This window comes from Centropristis striata, chromosome 3 (assembly GCF_030273125.1).
Source record: "Centropristis striata isolate RG_2023a ecotype Rhode Island chromosome 3, C.striata_1.0, whole genome shotgun sequence".
NCBI lineage: Eukaryota > Metazoa > Chordata > Actinopteri > Perciformes > Serranidae > Centropristis > Centropristis striata.
Genome location: NC_081519.1, coordinates 39,523,338 through 39,540,681, shown reverse-complemented (window position 1 = coordinate 39,540,681; position 17,344 = coordinate 39,523,338). Strand labels below are relative to the sequence as shown.

At 39.0% G+C, this 17,344-nt stretch overlaps 1 protein-coding gene across 3 annotated transcripts in view; it reads left to right on the top strand.

Moving 5' to 3' along the window:
* LOC131964434 (mitogen-activated protein kinase kinase kinase 12-like) overlaps positions 1-17,344 on the top strand; it is a 39,730-nt gene that overhangs the window by 16,454 nt on the left and 5,932 nt on the right. For 2 of the 3 annotated variants that reach the window (XM_059328423.1, XM_059328424.1), the window contains 10 exons: positions 1,978-2,519; positions 6,542-6,725; positions 6,873-7,064; positions 7,930-8,088; positions 11,107-11,265; positions 11,460-11,568; positions 14,781-14,890; positions 15,293-15,409; positions 15,945-16,082; positions 16,524-17,232. In XM_059328423.1, the coding sequence (XP_059184406.1) occupies positions 2,018-2,519; positions 6,542-6,725; positions 6,873-7,064; positions 7,930-8,088; positions 11,107-11,265; positions 11,460-11,568; positions 14,781-14,890; positions 15,293-15,409; positions 15,945-16,082; positions 16,524-17,232 (2,379 nt within the window). In that variant the 5' untranslated portion in view covers positions 1,978-2,017. The remainder of the gene's footprint in view (positions 1-1,977; positions 2,520-6,541; positions 6,726-6,872; positions 7,065-7,929; positions 8,089-11,106; positions 11,266-11,459; positions 11,569-14,780; positions 14,891-15,292; positions 15,410-15,944; positions 16,083-16,523; positions 17,233-17,344) is intronic. The other variant, XM_059328425.1, reaches the window with a different exon arrangement.

The window sequence follows — 17,344 nt, the reverse complement described above, 5'->3', positions numbered from 1 at the left end:
TTTGCAATAGGTGCCAAGAATAAATATTGGCTAATTTTAATACCATAAAGCGTTTATTGCACAGCACATGTTTCAACTATAAAATTGTCTTTCATCTTAGCTTGCAACTTTTGGAAACGAACAAAAGGAAGGTCGAACTAACTTTGATACGTTATTGCGATCAAAACTTTCCAAATTTGCAGTGCATTTCATAGACCAGTAACCTGCTATTCATGGTAAAGCAAAAAGTTAATGCTTTTTCTGAACAGTTTTTGAACATCACCATTATGGGTCTTGTTCTTGAAGATGCATTCAGTGCTGCAGTCCTTAAGTTTGCAAAGATGAATCCTTCTCTACCTCCCAGGATCTCATTGCAAACAATGCAAACAGTGATGTGTCATTCTGATCCACAACCTCCAGCAGCAGTCTGCCCTGTGATCTTCTTATCATCGTCCACTATATTATACTCTGCTTGTGATCATTTAACCAAGTGCAATCTTTGAGGAATGCATTTAAGCAATCTGTCTGTATTTGTTATTGTCTTAGCAAGAGTACATCTTTGCTTCCATTCACTGCTACACATGGACTTTGTAGAGTATTACTGCCTACAGACGTTGTAGTAAGAGGTAGTCTAATTAGTTGCAGACACCCTTGAGACTGCTGTGGTTTCTTCAGGTCACAAACTCGAAACGTTTAGTCCAGTTGTAACATATGAGTCTATATTGATAATATAGAAGTTGTATATTGCCAGACCCACACTGTACTAACCTGTTCACACAACTTTGTATAAAAGGAAAACACATGTTTGCTTTGTCTCATATGCCGTAGAACAACCCAATGATGCTGTTGCGGTTTTGATGTGTATCATTATTTTACAGAGCAGGTAGAACCTGTCAGCTCTTAGTCGTGCTCATCAGATAACGCAGAGGAGGAGTGAAACACTTAAAAGGCTCTGACAAGAAATAATGCATTTTCATTCTCCACTGAGCGTGCACATGCTGCTGTCCTTAGAGAAATGACAGTCTTTGAAGAAGCCTGCAGTATTCTCTCATTACTATACAGCCATCATTTGATCTCATCCATGTTAATACACCAGTGATGATTTTACCAGCAGGATGTAAATAACCCACTGTGGCACCATTCTGCCTATATAGTATTTGGTTTGTGAAAACCAAAAGCAATGCATTTTGAGGTAAGGTGGAACAAAATGACTAAATTTAGGTATTCTGATGCTGTGGCATCTATATAAGGAGGAAGTGTTGGGGATGGGGGTGGAGGGTTACTGTGCACTTCATCAAATGTAGTGCTGAGATGAGGCTTTCTCTGATTTATGTTCCAGACAGACTGCTCTTTTGTCCTTTATCCACTCGTGCTGAATCAAGTTTCACGTTCTAGTATTGATTTCATATCTTCAGATATCAGACATCATGACTCATAAGTTAATGTCATTGCTGTGATCAGGAGGCACATGCAGCGGCAACCACTGTCCTCCCATCTATATTTCATTTTTACAATCAACAAGCAATAAATTGTTACTGCTGAGTTGTGAGAAATGCTAAAAATTTTGAATGTTGACGATGAACAATTTAGTAAAACTGTCACTCAATCTGCAGAGTCCTTAAAGTCCCGATGTCCAGAAAGCTGCACAACGCTGAAAATTGACTGGAGCCTGAGGAGCGTAGGGACTATGAATGTGCATTTCTTTTGTATTGATCACAGCTTTAGGGAGATGTGTCTTCTTGTCAGCCTGCATTTGCAGATAGTTCAGAGAGCTGCCAGGCTCAGACCTGCCACTTATGATAACTTATACTCAATGTCCTACTTATAGAAGGCCAAAATAAGCATATTCCAGAGGTGACTCTCTCCTGCAAAGTCAATCTATCTGAGTCAGACTTTATGTGCCCCAGAAATGAAAATAATTATTTCAATTTTGATTTGATTTCTAACAATTTCCCTCCTCTTTTCCTCTCTTTCTCTCTCCATGTTTGGTCTATCAAGATTCTAGTTTCCCTTCTTGTTCTGATGACCAAAGGCCCTCATGGCGCTTATTCATGAACCTCGTGCCCCCTCTCCTTCTCTCTCCGGCTTCAACTCACCTCTGTCCGATCCACCATCCTTTCGCCGCCTCGATGCCGAAACGCCCTGCACCCCCTGCACCCCCGAAATGGACCTGACCCCGACCCAGTGCGTCCTTCGCAACGTCCTCTCCATAGACACGGGAGGTGCTGTGGAGCCCGGGGGCGGAGGAGGAGAGGGGCAGACCGCTGGGCACAACCAGACGCCGGGCGAGGAACAACAGGAGCACTTTGCCAACAGTGTCCTGAAGCTCCACGAGCACGATGGGACCCAAGGAAGGACGGAGGGAGAGGGGCAGGAGATGGACAGCAGTGCGGTGAGGAGCCAGGCGGACGACGCCAGGCTACAGTGCCATTCTACCGGAGGGGGAGGAGGGTTTCTGGAGGGCTTGTTTGGGTGTCTGCGGCCTGTCTGGACTATGATTGGCAAAGCCTACTCCACAGAGCACAAACACGGCCTTGATGGTAAGTCAAGCAGCGAAATCCATTTCAGTGGAAACTAGGGCTGGGCGATATGGCCCTAAAAGAATATCACAATATTTCAGGCTAATTTTGCGATAACGATATTCTTGACGATATTACCAAATACTTAAAAAGATATAGAAAATATGATTTTTTTTAGTCTGTATAAATAAATAAAAATCTAAAATGTAGTGTGAAGTGCAAATCTCAACAGTTGCCAAATACTAAAAAATGTACTCTTGACTCTAGAGTATGAGAAAATAATAAAAAATAACCATTTAGGGGTTCTGGGGGCATATTTTAATGACATTTTGTAAAGGAGAATAAAGGTTCTTGTATGTTTTATTTAAGGCATCTTATTTTGACAGTCTTCTTGTAAGTTCTGTGGTGGATTCTGTCAACACACTGTGCTCTTATTTTGAAAGTTGCATGTGTTTAGCTACAGGGAGTAAGTAGCTTTTTGTGATTAAAACAACTTTAACCACTACATCAAGAAGTAGGAATGTTGCCAATATCATGATATGCATTTTTTTTAACCATAAAAAAAATATACCAATATTATTGTGAACGATACGATATGGCACACCCCTAGTGGAAACACAAAAACATCTACACATACAGCATATAGCTTATAAATAAAAGGCACTCCCATTAAATCCAGTCTGAAGCTTTGATATGCTAATTTAACGATCTTATCCTCCAGTTTAATTACGTTAAACAGTCGGTATAAAAATGACTCCCAAAAAGACCGTGTTGTAAACAAACACTTTTCTTGACGTGAAAGAGTCACAGCCAGAGAGAGAGAGACTCTATCAAAGCAGCAAAGGGCTTATTTTCCCCTGATATCTTCCCCCCTCATCCCTTTGCCTGCTTGTGCCCACCCCACCTTCTCCCCACTCCCACTCCCACCCCCTAATGAAACTAGCTCCCTGTGACGCTGTGTTGTTTATGTCTGCAGCCACTACAATAGCGCAGAGCTCCCCCGGGACTCCTCTGCCAAATCTGCTCCATGAATTATGCATGGCCACGCTCTGACCCTGCGCCTCTCATCTCTATTAACGCAAACCTGACACACGCACACACACACATATGGGAGCCCAAGGATGAGTGCTCGCACGCATAAACACATCCACAAATAAAAACATATAATATCACTGACATGAGCACATAAAGTACGATAAGATGCCAAAAACAAACTTGATAGAATAAATAAGGCCTCGCACATCAAGCTTGAAGGTGTCAGGTTTAAATGTCTCCTTGTCTTTATAGATATTTTATCACCCGTTTGACTTCCACATCTCCCCTCCGCTCCCCTCCTCCTTCCAATCTCTCATTGTCTCCTTTCCTCTCCTTTTCATCCCGTGTTGTTATCACTCCCAGCCCATCTGCACCTCGCTGCTCCCCTCCTCCGTGCAGCATCACAGGGAGTCACACACACTGACGAGAGCAAAACGGATATTATAAAAGTGACATAAATAGGGGTACAGCAACTGAATGGCTGCCGAACATATCACAATGCTGTATTCTTCAGCTTTGAGTGAAAGGCACAATGTAGCACAATAGAAAGCAGGGAAATAGTCTGTCCTTTATTGATGGTGAAGGACTGTGGGGTGCACGGTGATGTGCTAAATTTCCTTAATTATTCATATCAAACAAAGCAGACCTGGCAGTATTCTGGTGTATCAGATGTGGCCGTATGTCTTTACTGTGGGACATTTGAGGGGCTCATTAGAGACAGAGCCCTCAATCTATCACCGGAAAGCATTAATCTTTAATATCATCCTTATTAATATGATAAATGTCTCTAAATCTCCTTTCCACGAGCCTCAAGAACAGCAGTAAAGCAGGGCGCTTATTATCTGTGCATTAACAATCTGTTTCCAGCCACATGGATATGGGAATCCCCCTCTTTTCTTTTCTCTGTACACACACACAAACAGAGCAATGCAAAAAGTCAGCTTTAAAAAATGAGGGAGGGGAAAGAGGAATATAAAATGATACAATAGGGGAAATAATTCTTAAAATCAAACATATTTTTTTCCTACAAAGATATTTTTGAAACATAAAAACTTCTAATCTAAAAGAACTTACTGATATCTTAAAACAAGTGCAGCCAGACTAAAAATAGCCATTTAAGATTTAATGTTTTTAGTTGTTTTTATTTTAGCAATTTCTAGCACCATCGTCTTGAAATAAAGCTGTGTGTTTATGAATTCTACCCAAAAACCGGTACAGCTACACTAAAAATAAGTATATTTGTATTGATACAAGTAAAAGATTTATGTTTTTTTTCTCCGTATTTAGGAAAACTTAGTGCCATCATCTTGAAATAAGGCTACCGGTATATGTTTTAATAATGTCTGTATTTGTCTCAATGGATAGAAAACATTAAAGATTTATTTTCCCAAACCTATTAAAAGCTACCACCACCACCACCGTCACTCCCCTGCTACCTCCCTATTCACCGTACATCCACATTAGGCTCTCAAATCCGCTCCCTCTCCCTCTCCCGCCCCCCCTCCTGAGCGTTGGACCCCTGTTTCGCGTCAGCCCCACAATGGCACTAAGCAGGATTTAGGAGGCTGAGGGAGAATTACCCACAGGAGATTAGAGCTCCCTGTCTGCCTGCGTGTACACTCTGAGTCTTAGGTTAAGGTGAGGTTCAACAACCCTGGAACATATATCAACGTGGGCTCTGAGTTACTGTAAGAGCCAGAGATTACAACAGGTTTTACTGTTACACGTCTAACTTATTCTTCTGTGCTGTACGCTCCCTGCTGCTCTTACTAAACGTATATTTTTAATGAAGGCAACAACAAAACAGCTTTGGTTTTATGTGCTTAACATTTAACCATGTTGACTTATTAAAAGAATAATAATAATAATAATAATAATATAATTATTGTTTTATATGTAGATTATACAATAATATAATAGGAAAATATGAAATAAATTAAAATTATTTTTAGGCAATAAAGACTGAAGGTTACAATGGAAAAAAAACACACAAAAAAACATGTTGACATATTAAAGGAATAATTTAACATTTGGCTAATTGCAATTAAATGCATTTTTGCTGAGAGTTAGATAAGAAGATTGATGTCAAACTTGTGTCTGTAAGTTAAATATAAAGCTAATATTAAGCTAACCCCAGCAGCCAGTTAGCTTAGCTTAGCATTAAGACTGGAAACAGAGGGAAGTGGCTAGCATGGCTGTCTCTAAAGGTAACAAAATCTCTCTGCCAGATCTTCTAAAGCTCACTTGTTAACACATTATTTCAGGTTTGTTTAATTTGTACAGAAATGTGTCTTTGTTGCACTTTTGTACCTTTAGACCTAGCATGACTAGCTGTTTCCTACAGTTTACCATCTTTATGTTAAGCTAAGCTAACCAGGTGCTAGCTGTAGATTCATACAGAATGGACAGAAGAGCGGTATTAATTGTGTCATCTAAATCTCAGCAAGAAAGCAATTTTCCGAAATGTCAAACTACTCCTTATAAAGTATGAACAAACTGACGACAAAATGACTCAATCATGGTACTAGACTGGATGTGATACATCTGTAATAAAGCAATATGAATCATCATTACATGTAGAAAATAAAGGATATTTCTATTACTCATCAGAGGTTCAGTGCTTAACGACTGTCTGGTGTTTAGTTACATTATGAAACATCAGCAGCACTTAACAATATGACTTTGCAGGTTAATATTATCATCACTCTACTCTATTTGTTGTTGTTTTTTGTTTTGTTTTTGTTTGTTTTTATGTTTTTTGTTTTTTCTCTTTTGTTTTGTTTTGCCTGGTTTTGTTTGTCAATTTACTTGTGTTATGTGGAATATGTGAAATGCGATGTATCTTTTTTTATGAGAAATGTAACTTGGTGATCATGTTCCACTGCTGTCTATAAATGTGTAAAATTCAATAAAAATATTGTGGGGGGAAAAAAACGAAATTTATATATCTATTTGCATGATTTTCAGTTACTAACAAACGACTTTTCCTCCATGGTTCTTCCCCTCAGAAGCATGGGAGATCCCATTCGAGGAGATATCTGACCTGCAGTGGGTGGGCAGCGGAGCCCAGGGCGCCGTCTTCCTGGGCAAACTGTACGGACAGGAAGTGGCCGTAAAAAAAGTGCGGAACATCAAAGAGACAGACATCAAGCACCTGCGCAAGCTCAAACACCCCAACATCATCACTTTCAAGTGAGTAGAAATGATCAATTGGATTATTAGATCACAAGATGTGCAGTGGCATAAAAAGTATCAAGTCTTTCACATTTATCTCTGGCATTGTGACAACTCTAATGACTTCTGTCTTCACATACTGAACATACTTCTCTACACTTTCAGAGGTATTTGTACCCAGGCGCCATGCTACTGCATCATCATGGAGTACTGTGCCCAGGGACAGCTGTACGAGGTGCTGAGAGCAGGCAGGAAGATCCATCCGTCCCTGCTCATGGACTGGGCCATGGGCATCGCTGGAGGCATGAACTATCTCCACCTCCACAAGATCATCCACAGAGACCTCAAGTCACCAAAGTTTGTTTTCTACGCCTGTTTTGTACTAAATAGACACAATTAAAACTCACATCCAACTTAGATGTTTCAGTTCATTTGAATACTTTTAAGAGGCCTGAAGAAAATTAATTGGGCAGTAATTTGCAGGGCGAAAAACCCCTAAATAATTTTGTGTCGCAGAAATATGATTTTAATCCTTTCCGAAACTGTTAATCATCTCACAAACTTTACCTTTATTTGTCTATAATATATTTTGTGACCTGCAGTGGAAGTGCCTACCTCCAAATTGGGAACCACCACTTTACAAAGAAACACTGATTGGCTAAATTAAATGTTATGATTAATGGGCAACTTTATGAGAAGACGAAGCCTAAAAGGGACCATATTGTGATGTCTTTTTTTGATTATAAAGCTGTTCCAGGTACAATGGTAATTCATCCTTTGAGAGCTCATATTCAGAAACTAAACCTTTAAACAAGCCTTCCGGACTTCCATAAGGTTGTGAATTCACAACTATACTATCTTTAGGGAGAAAATTGCGCTACAGTGCAAGTAGGTCTACATGCAGGTCACAGAAATACATGAAACGCCCTCAAAACTGTCGCAATTATGTTAGGTTTAGGGCTCAAAACTACTTAGTTAGGTTTGGCAAAGTAAAATAGTGTTTTTTAAACATTAAAGCATGTAAACGTCTAATAGAAAATGTATGAACTTTGAAAATGAGCAAAATATGTCCCTTTGGTTGATACCATGCACGGCCCATTGTTATTTTGAATTAGTATGCATTTAGTAAATATTTTAATTACAGCTGATTTAACTTAATTACATAATTTATAACACACAGATGAACTCAAAGATAAACTTGGCATCCAATATTTTATTCCAGCATCCTGATCACTTACGATGACGCAGTGAAGATTTCTGATTTCGGCACGTCCAAGGAGCTCAGCGACAAGAGCACCAAGATGTCCTTTGCCGGTACGGTGGCCTGGATGGCTCCTGAGGTCATACGTAACGAACCGGTCTCAGAGAAAGTGGATATTTGGTAAGTGTCGTAACCCTTTTTTTTTTTTTTTAACTGTCCCATTGCATTGGTGAACCTTTGCAATTTCCCCTTATGATTTGTCTTATCTGTCATTGAATCAACATAAAATCTCATTAGTTCCAGCCTACTACAGTATGGAGCTCAGGATCCTATTTCCAGAAAATCTATCGAGTATTATGTACAATATCTCATTACATGAAATTCTATAGGGCCTCGGCCATATCTGATGGGTTGCCCTGTGTGTAGCCCTGATCACCACCAATGCTTTCTCCCCCTCTCTCCCCCACCCTACATCTCTCCATCACTCTTCCTCTCCGTCCTGAAAGGAACGCTGGCTAATTTAATAATTGATTTGCCAGATGCTGCAGTGCTCAGGAGAGGCTGGAATAACCTTCCAAGCCTGCGGATGGTTTGGCCCAGAGCCAGCAGTGCATTAGCAGAGGAGTGAAAATAGGATTAAAAAGCTTTTCACATGGAAAAAAAAGTGAAGCATTGGTGCATACTGCACAGTTTTGTTTAAATTTATGTAAAGTATGTAGCAGCCCATGCCACAAAAAGAGTGAGTCAGAGAAGGAGGTGGTGAAGTATTCTGTTTTAATCATTTTGTTTTGTTTTGTGATGACATACTTAAACCCGTGTTCCTGTCTGATTGTATCATATAATGACACTGAGATTGCCACAGGTAGAATTTAGCATAATCAACTTTAAAGTGATTAAATTAACTGAAGAACCTTATAACCTTTGTCAACTTGAACTCAATTCAATCCAATCACTTTTATATGCAGCAGCTTGCCACTCAGTTCAACAAATAATCACACAATAAGGAGAAGAAGAAAGAAAATCCTTAAAAATATATTAAAATTCTAAAAGCTAAAATAAAATGTGGAGATAAATAAATGTAGTTATCTAAAACATTATAAAACTTGCTTACTGAAACAAACCGGGACAAAGGCAAATGGAAAATATTGACTGATTTCAGCACAATGCTGCATTGTATTTTGTAAAATAAATGTTCTGCAACAAGAATTTGTTTCACTTTGGTATGTAGCTGCTGGATCTGTGGATAAAATGATCAAACTAAGTTAATTTCATGCCAAGAGTGGTTCATAACAGCAAAAAACGATTAAAACAAAATTAACAAACGTGGAGTGCAGCTGTAGTTTAAGTGTGCTGCATTATTTTTTATTTGTAATGGTGCAATTCTACATTTTTTGCGAATACTTTGAGACAAATTTAATGTGATTTAATCGACAAATGGGCAATTCATTGTTTTCAGTCGCAGAATGTATCAAAGCACTTCACTGGACTTTACTCGGGTATTTACATTTTATGCATCTTTATATTTCTGAATGTATTTTTAATTGTATTTTTTCCCAAATATTTATCTTGGTGGAAATAAAACAAAAACCATGCATTGCCTTGAAGCATCTCTTCTTGTGCATTTATTTAATGAATCATAAAGAGGTGGAGAGACTCTAAATATTCACATGTAAACACAACATCACACACCTCCTCGGAGCTGCGTGTGAGGCTGCTGGCACCTTGGATACTGTACATGGTCACTATGGCAACCCAGGGAGTCACCAACAACAGACTTTCCATAGTTACCATCACCCATGGGCCCGCTCTCTTACTCTCAATGAAACACTGAACCGTAGTGAAATAAAGAATCATGCTTAGGATGTGTTTATACATTGACCTGACAGCAAGATTATTAGTAATACATGCTTATTATGGCCGATACAATAAGGTAACTGAACATTTCTATGCAAAAAAAGAAGAAGTTTGTAACCTGTAGTTTAAGCACACCTGAGGGCAAGAAAGGCTAAGAACACTGAGCAAAGATGGATGATGAAATATTCAATGCTCAGAGCGCACCATATTAATTATTATTATTGTTATTGTTATTATTATTGTTATTGTTATTATTATTATTATTATTATTAACACAACAAAAAATATTTACTTAAAAATAAAATAAATAATACTTAATTTAAGTATCGGAATCATCCAAAATATACACGATATAAATATAATTTATTGGTGATATATGTTGTACATCCCCAGTATATTTACAAATAAAAGAAAATTACTGGTAAATTGATCATTTTCTGTACATTATTTCGGCTATTACCAGTTTAACTGTTGATATGATTCCAATAATAGAAAAAAATTGGCCCATGTCTATAATGCATTATAAACATACTTATAACGCATTATTATCTGCTCATAGCAATGTATAATTCATAAGCACTCATAAAAGTTGCTTATAGCAATAGTCTTCAGACATCATAAAGCATTTTAATGACTTGTGACTCGTGCTGGTCACTCACTAACATTGTTTTTGCGAGCACATGTCTATAATGTGTTAAAAACATGCTTATAAATTATTATTATCTGCGTATAGTATATTATATACTGTATATTTCATAAGCACTCATAAATGTTCCTCTATAATCCCAATTATAACACATTATAAAAGTAATTATAATGTATAATACATTGTAAAGAAAATATATTATAATGTATTTCAACTATGAGAATTGTAATATATGGTGATCCTTGCAAAAACAATCTCTGTAAGCAATTATAAGTTATTACAAGTTTTATGATACTATTATTTAATGCTTTAAATAATATAGGATTATTGTTATATTTATGAATATTTGTGTTTATAACTATAATTATACAGTGCTGTATAAGCAGATTATATCACATTCTAATATATTATTAATGCATTATAGACATGGGTGTCAGAAAATGTTATCAAAGAATAAAAAAGTAATGCACACTGCCTAACTGATTCTACATTGATAGTAAGTCCCCACAAGGCATCAGCTTCAAAGGCTTTCTACAGCGATAAAGCATCCATCAGATGTAACATTTGAAGTAATCTAAATCTCAAGATTTATTTCTGCAAAGTTGAAAGTGTGACATTTCCGTCACGCTTCCTTTTATCAGTTCACTTCACATCTTTATCAATGTGTCGGAAATTAAATTCCAAACATCTCTCGGCAGGTCATTCGGCGTCGTGCTGTGGGAGATGCTGACAGGAGAGGTGCCCTATAAGGACGTGGACTCCTCCGCTATCATCTGGGGAGTAGGAAACAACAGTCTGCAGCTGCCTGTACCTGATAGCTGTCCAGACAGCTTCAAACTGCTCCTGAGGCAGTGTTGGTGAGTGGGTGGGAGGGGGAGAGAGAGAAGGGGGGTAACAAGGCAAATGGAAGTTGATGCATCAGCACAAAGAGAATATAGAAAATCTAGAAGCTTTAAGAAGGCCGAGACACATAAAAACAACATAAAAAGATGTAATTTTCTTCCATGTTTTCTTGCTATTCTGACAAAACTTTTGTTTAAATCATCCACAGGAACTGCAAGACGAGAAACAGGCCGTCCTTCCGACAGATTCTCCTGCATCTGGACATCGCCTCAGCAGATATCCTGTCCACTCCACAAGAAACCTACTTTCAGTCTCAGGTAAGCTTTCTTTATCTCTGCCAACACCTCCGAATCTCATAATATCCAAATGACAAGCTTTTTACACTCCGTATAAGCACTACATGGGGTCAAGGTTGATAAAATGTGAATAAACAATTACATTACAGCACATTAAAAAAAAAAAAAAATATATATATATATATATATATATATATATTAACTTTAAAATAAATGGCATATATTTATTAACCTTAATAGCACACAAAGAAGATATTAACTGTTAGGTAACTGCTAATAATAGGTGCAAAATAAAATATGTCATCAGTAAGTTCAAGTCTTAACTCATTATAGAGCGTTATTAGAAACTCATGCAGCTTTTATTAATATTCTTGAGAAATTTATAAACAATAATTTTCCTATAAGTCTTATAAATGTCTTATAATCCAACAATAAACATGGTTATGATGCAAAACTTTAAACATTTTATTTGCCCATATTAATGTTTAAAAGCATCTTATAAGGACTTAGAAGGACCTTATTATCTCTAAGTACGGCTTATTACAAGAACCTTGCAATAAAACATTACTGGAACAGCACTTAATTCACAATCTTCTTCAGCTACTGTATATGTGTCATTACATGTATAAAACAGAAATGTGAAACATCATTTCTCAAGCCACTGTCTCCTCTTGTCAAATAAATAATAATAAATAGACATCAGATGAGGTACACGTGAGCTCTGTATGTCTCTTAATAAATAAACCCTCCTGTCATCAGCAGCCAGTGTCTCTAATAGTTATTTTGTTGTCATCACGCTGCCATTTGTCTCCAGTTCGCTGCAGTAACTACAGGCACCGCAGCTGCACCGGGGGCCCAGGCCCCTCGGGAGCCCACTAATAATACCTGTGCTTTCAATCACAACATATTATTGTTGGGTCCTTGGTCTTTGTTCCTTGTCACATGTGAGACCTTTTTCAACCTCCATCATATCAGAGCTAATGGTGAAGGTCTGTGTGATGGAGAAGGAGGGTCTGGGTGGGATTGGCTGGGGGGATGGGGGCAAAAATGTTGTGAACCCAACAGATGAAGGACAGGAGAAAAGTATAATTGTGTGGAAGATATGTCTTTACTCAGCCATGCAGAACCACACATCCATCTAGAACTCAAGCATGTATAATTGTGAGACACACTCGTGTACACAAACACACAAAATGAATAAATTTGATTTCCTCTGTGCAGCAACCCGCTGCCTCCTCCTTCTTTTGTCTCTCATGATGCAAAACACAAACCTCTTTCCCTCTCTCCACTTATCCTTGATCCTTTATTTCTCCCTGTTCCCCTTCCCCCTCGCTGCAGCCCTCTGCCCAGTTTCTCCTCTCTGCCCCATAATGGATTTTTCTTGTGACGTTAGAAAGAAGTATTTGCTGCTGGAGTGTATTGATTGCTTTAATGGCAGGGCGCAGAGAGCAAAGAGAGAGGAGAAAGAGGGGACTGGAGACATAGAAGAGTGCGCACAAGAGTCCATTAGCTTAATAAGAAGAGCATCACTCAAACACACACACAGGTGCTACATTCACATGCATGTGTGTGCACACACTGATCTATCAGACTTCCTTTGTCCTTTGATATGACAGGTATCAGATAACAGCTGTCACGCTCCACTGTGTTCAAAAAAATGCCCATGCTGCATCTTTTCTTGTGCTCATGTCATGTCAGTTCATGTTGAGTTTGGCTGCCTGTGTATTGATCATCTTCTGACAGCTTAATGGCTTCTGTTTCAGTGATACACATGAAACCTCAGTCGCTCAGCAAATTAAGAGCTTTTTTACTAGATCAAGGTGCAATGAAGTTTATTTTCAATATTGATATCGTTTGCTGTTAATAATATTACTCAGATGAAGTTGAGTCATATCTTATTATCCCAGTGGAAAAAACAGGAGAGGCAGCTCAAAAAAATGTACAAATCATAATAATAAAACACCGATATCAAAGATAGGGATATTGATGGCAAAACTCCAGCCACAGTGACCATTTCCAGCAGAGCGACCTTTATTTATGACTAGATGGAAGCAGTGAGAAGAATAAATTGATGGCGTGCCTGGGGTTGTGTGCTCTGCATATCATGGTCTTTCTGTAGAGGTCTGATAAGTTGGGGGTGGGAAGGCCAATCATTTTGGAAGTGTTGTGTGTGATGTCCATGAGTTTCTTCCTATTGAAGGCAGTTAACACTGTTATAAATTCCCTTTGTGACCAGCAAATACACCCTATTAATCTGTTAATTTCATTATATTGATATTGTTGATTTAAACAGGTTAATAATTATATTTAGGCACTTTTTAGTTCAGTCTGTTTGAGTCGGGCAGTTTACAGGGCAGCTATGTTTACGTTCGGGGTCCTTAGAATCAGCATGTGTTCTACAATGTGCGTGTACTGACCTGCTGCTGAAAAAGTTTAAGATAAAGAAGTTAAAGTCAAAACGGTGTCCTTATTCCCTAACCGGAGTACGCTCACGGGTGAAGAGTCCCAGCACAACACTTTCCCCCTATAGTTCTTTAATAAACACGGTGAAGAAACAGGGGGAACAAGACAGTGTGGTCGCAGCACAGCACATCCAGGCTGGAGACTTTTCCGAACCCTTTTAACCACAGACAATGTTTTGCTTGTCAGCATAAAGACATTTTTATTACATCCAGGCTGAGTCTGGAGAGCATCATGCAGTGGATCATGTGTCTATCTGTCTCTCTGCAGCTAACGAGCACTACTGGACCCATAGGTCTAATATTTTTCGTGCACATTTATGACTGCTCATGCTCAAGGGCCTCTCATGGCTGTAGTGAATCATAGCTTTTAAAATATCTATTTTATTGATTGTTTTATACAGTCATTGACTGCTGACTCCTCACTCTTTTCTGCAGCCAGGCTAGAAACAAGCCTTACCCAGCCTGTTGCAAGCCACATTTTAGCCTCTGGCGTGGCTCAAAAACTGACATCCAAAGAAAAGTTTGGCCTCATTTGAACCAGAGCATCTTCAGATTAATTCCATATCCAGTATGATATGATCCACTTGACTGTAAGGGAGCCGGGAGGGCTCATGATGCAACTCTTATTTGTTTGAGAGGGGAGAGGGAGACACATCTGGTGTATCTGCACTTTACTGAGGGCATTTTTCTGATTTATTCTTGCAGCGGTAAAATGGTAAAATACTGTATTCTGTTGCTGTAAGTCTGTATGTGTTTTCTGTGTTTCACCAGGCGGAGTGGAGAGACGAGGTGAGACACCACTTTGAGAAAATCAAGTCTGAGGGGACGTGTCTTCACAGGCTGGACGAGGAGCTGATCAAACGACGCAGAGAAGAACTCAGGTTAGTAAATAAATTGTGACATGCACAAAAGGAGGATGAACATCTTGAAATATATATATATATAAAATATATAATATATATATATAATATATATTTATATATATATATTTATATTTTATATATATATTTTATATATATATATATTATATATATATATGTATGTTTATGTATATGTATATAGATGTATATGTATGTACATATATGTATATGTATATAGATGTATATGTATGTATATATATGTATATGTATGTGTATATATATATAAATATATATATATATATATATATATATATATATATATAAAATGCCATAAACAAAGACACGGGATACAAAACTAATACAATTATGTTAGCTGTAGACAAATCTAATAAAGCCCTTCTTCCCATTTTTATCTCCACACAGACATGCACTTGACATCCGGGAGCACTACGAGAGGAAACTGGAGAGAGCCAACAATCTCTACATGGAGCTCAACGCCATCATGCTGCAGCTGGAGATCAAAGAGAAAGAACTGCACAAGTATGAAAACTCCCATTGACTTATAGCACCTACAAAAACATACTCACCCTTTATGGAAGTTTGCCTGTTTTATTGTTTTACAACATTGAATAAAAGGGAGGTGAATATGTGTTTTGGTGCTGATTAATAGAAAAAAAAATCTTTGAATGTTAAAGTAAAACCAGGTCTCTATAAAGTGGCTTAAATTTAAAATTTAAAAACCCACAATTCAGAATACATGTAGGCGTAATTCAATGTACTGTATATTCCTCTTTTGCAGTAAAAAAAAAGTAGAAAATGTTTCTCTGTAACAAAACTAAAACTAGGGCTGTAATTATACAAATACTTGTATTAATAGCTTCATCCATCGACTTTGGTTAAGTAGTGTTTTCCTAATAAAAGGGCACGGAAAAGGTAATCCGTAATGTAAAGTGAAGAGCCATTATGTTCAGTCACAAAGGGTCTTTGCATGTAACAAGTGCTCTCTTACAAAATACAGCACTGAGTATCCATTGACATCCATTAAACGGGTATTGGCTTTGTGTTTAAACTTCAGGAGGGAGCAGTCACTGGACAAGAAGTACCCCGGCTGCTTCAAGCACCACAGCTCCAGACAGTCGGCCTCCTCCAACTCCATGGAGAAACTCATGAAGAAACGCAATGTACCTCAGAAACTGCCTTCACACAGCAAGAGGTGAGACAGCAAGGAGTTTGCAGCATTCTTTTTTCCTAACAAACTCTACCTCTGTATACAAACACTATTTCCTTTGTGCAATGTAGACTTCAATTGTTGTCCAGAAGCTATAAAAACTGGGTGACATAAGCATTAGTGTACCAAATTAGCAGCTTAAATCTTCATTAGGTTACATTTATACGCACAGAAAGAGTCACAGAAAGGTGCAAGAATTACTGTTTCCCCTTGTTATTTTTTTTTAAACATATTTTTATTGCACATTTTGTTAATTTACAAATGGTGAACAACAAAGAACAAGAAGGCACATACAAGAAAAATAATAACAATAATGATAGCAATAATTATGCTGAAAAAATAAATAAATAACTGGGGAAAGAAAGAGAGAGAAAAAATTTCCTTTCCCCTTGTTATTTTTGTTAATTCTGTCCCTGTCACTTCCAGGCCAGACTTACTGAAGTCAGAGGTCATCCTCCCCAAACTGGACTCTTCCATGACCCAGGTCACAATCCCCAACAAGGGCTCTACCTCCCCTGGCCGCTCACGGCGAGGAAAACCCCGCTACAGGAAGGCTGGTAAAGGCAGCAGTGGGGACCTGGCTCAGCTGAAAGCCACTCTCTCCTCTTCACTAGCCATGGTGAACGCCACCTCATCCGTCCCCAGCAGCAAGCAGCATCTGGACCCCAGTGCGGCCCTCAGGGGCCTGCAGCACGACCTGCTGCTCAAAAAGATGTACTCCTCCAGCCCGGATCTCATTTCAACCACGTTGGAGGCAGAAGGCCGGAGGAAGGGGCAGGTCAGGCCGGGGCTGGACCGAGCGGGCAGCCAGAGCGCCTCAGCTGGGCTGGGGGAGAGCAGGACTGGCGGGCCCGAGGAGGGGCCCGATGCGGGCGTAGGGGCCGACGACCAGCCAGAAACACCTCCACGCAGTGACACGCCCAGTGAGGATGCAGCTTCTATCCCGTTCTCCAGCAGCCCAGACTCACCGTGCGGCAGGGGAGCAGCTGCAGGGAGGGCGTCCGTGCTCGGGAACCCCCGCGTTCCCCACGATGGGGAGGAGAAGGAGGAGGGGCCGGTCATCACACGCTCACCCAGAAGTCAGCGCCTCACCCCTGCAGCGCTGCTGTACAGGGCAGCTGTCACACGCAGTCAGGTGAGACTTGAACAGCATCTTCTAAGGTCCAAGTTGGACGAAGCAGTTTCACAAAGTCATATTTTTTTTTTTAATAGTAGTGAGAAGCTTTGAGGAAATGTAACCATTTTGA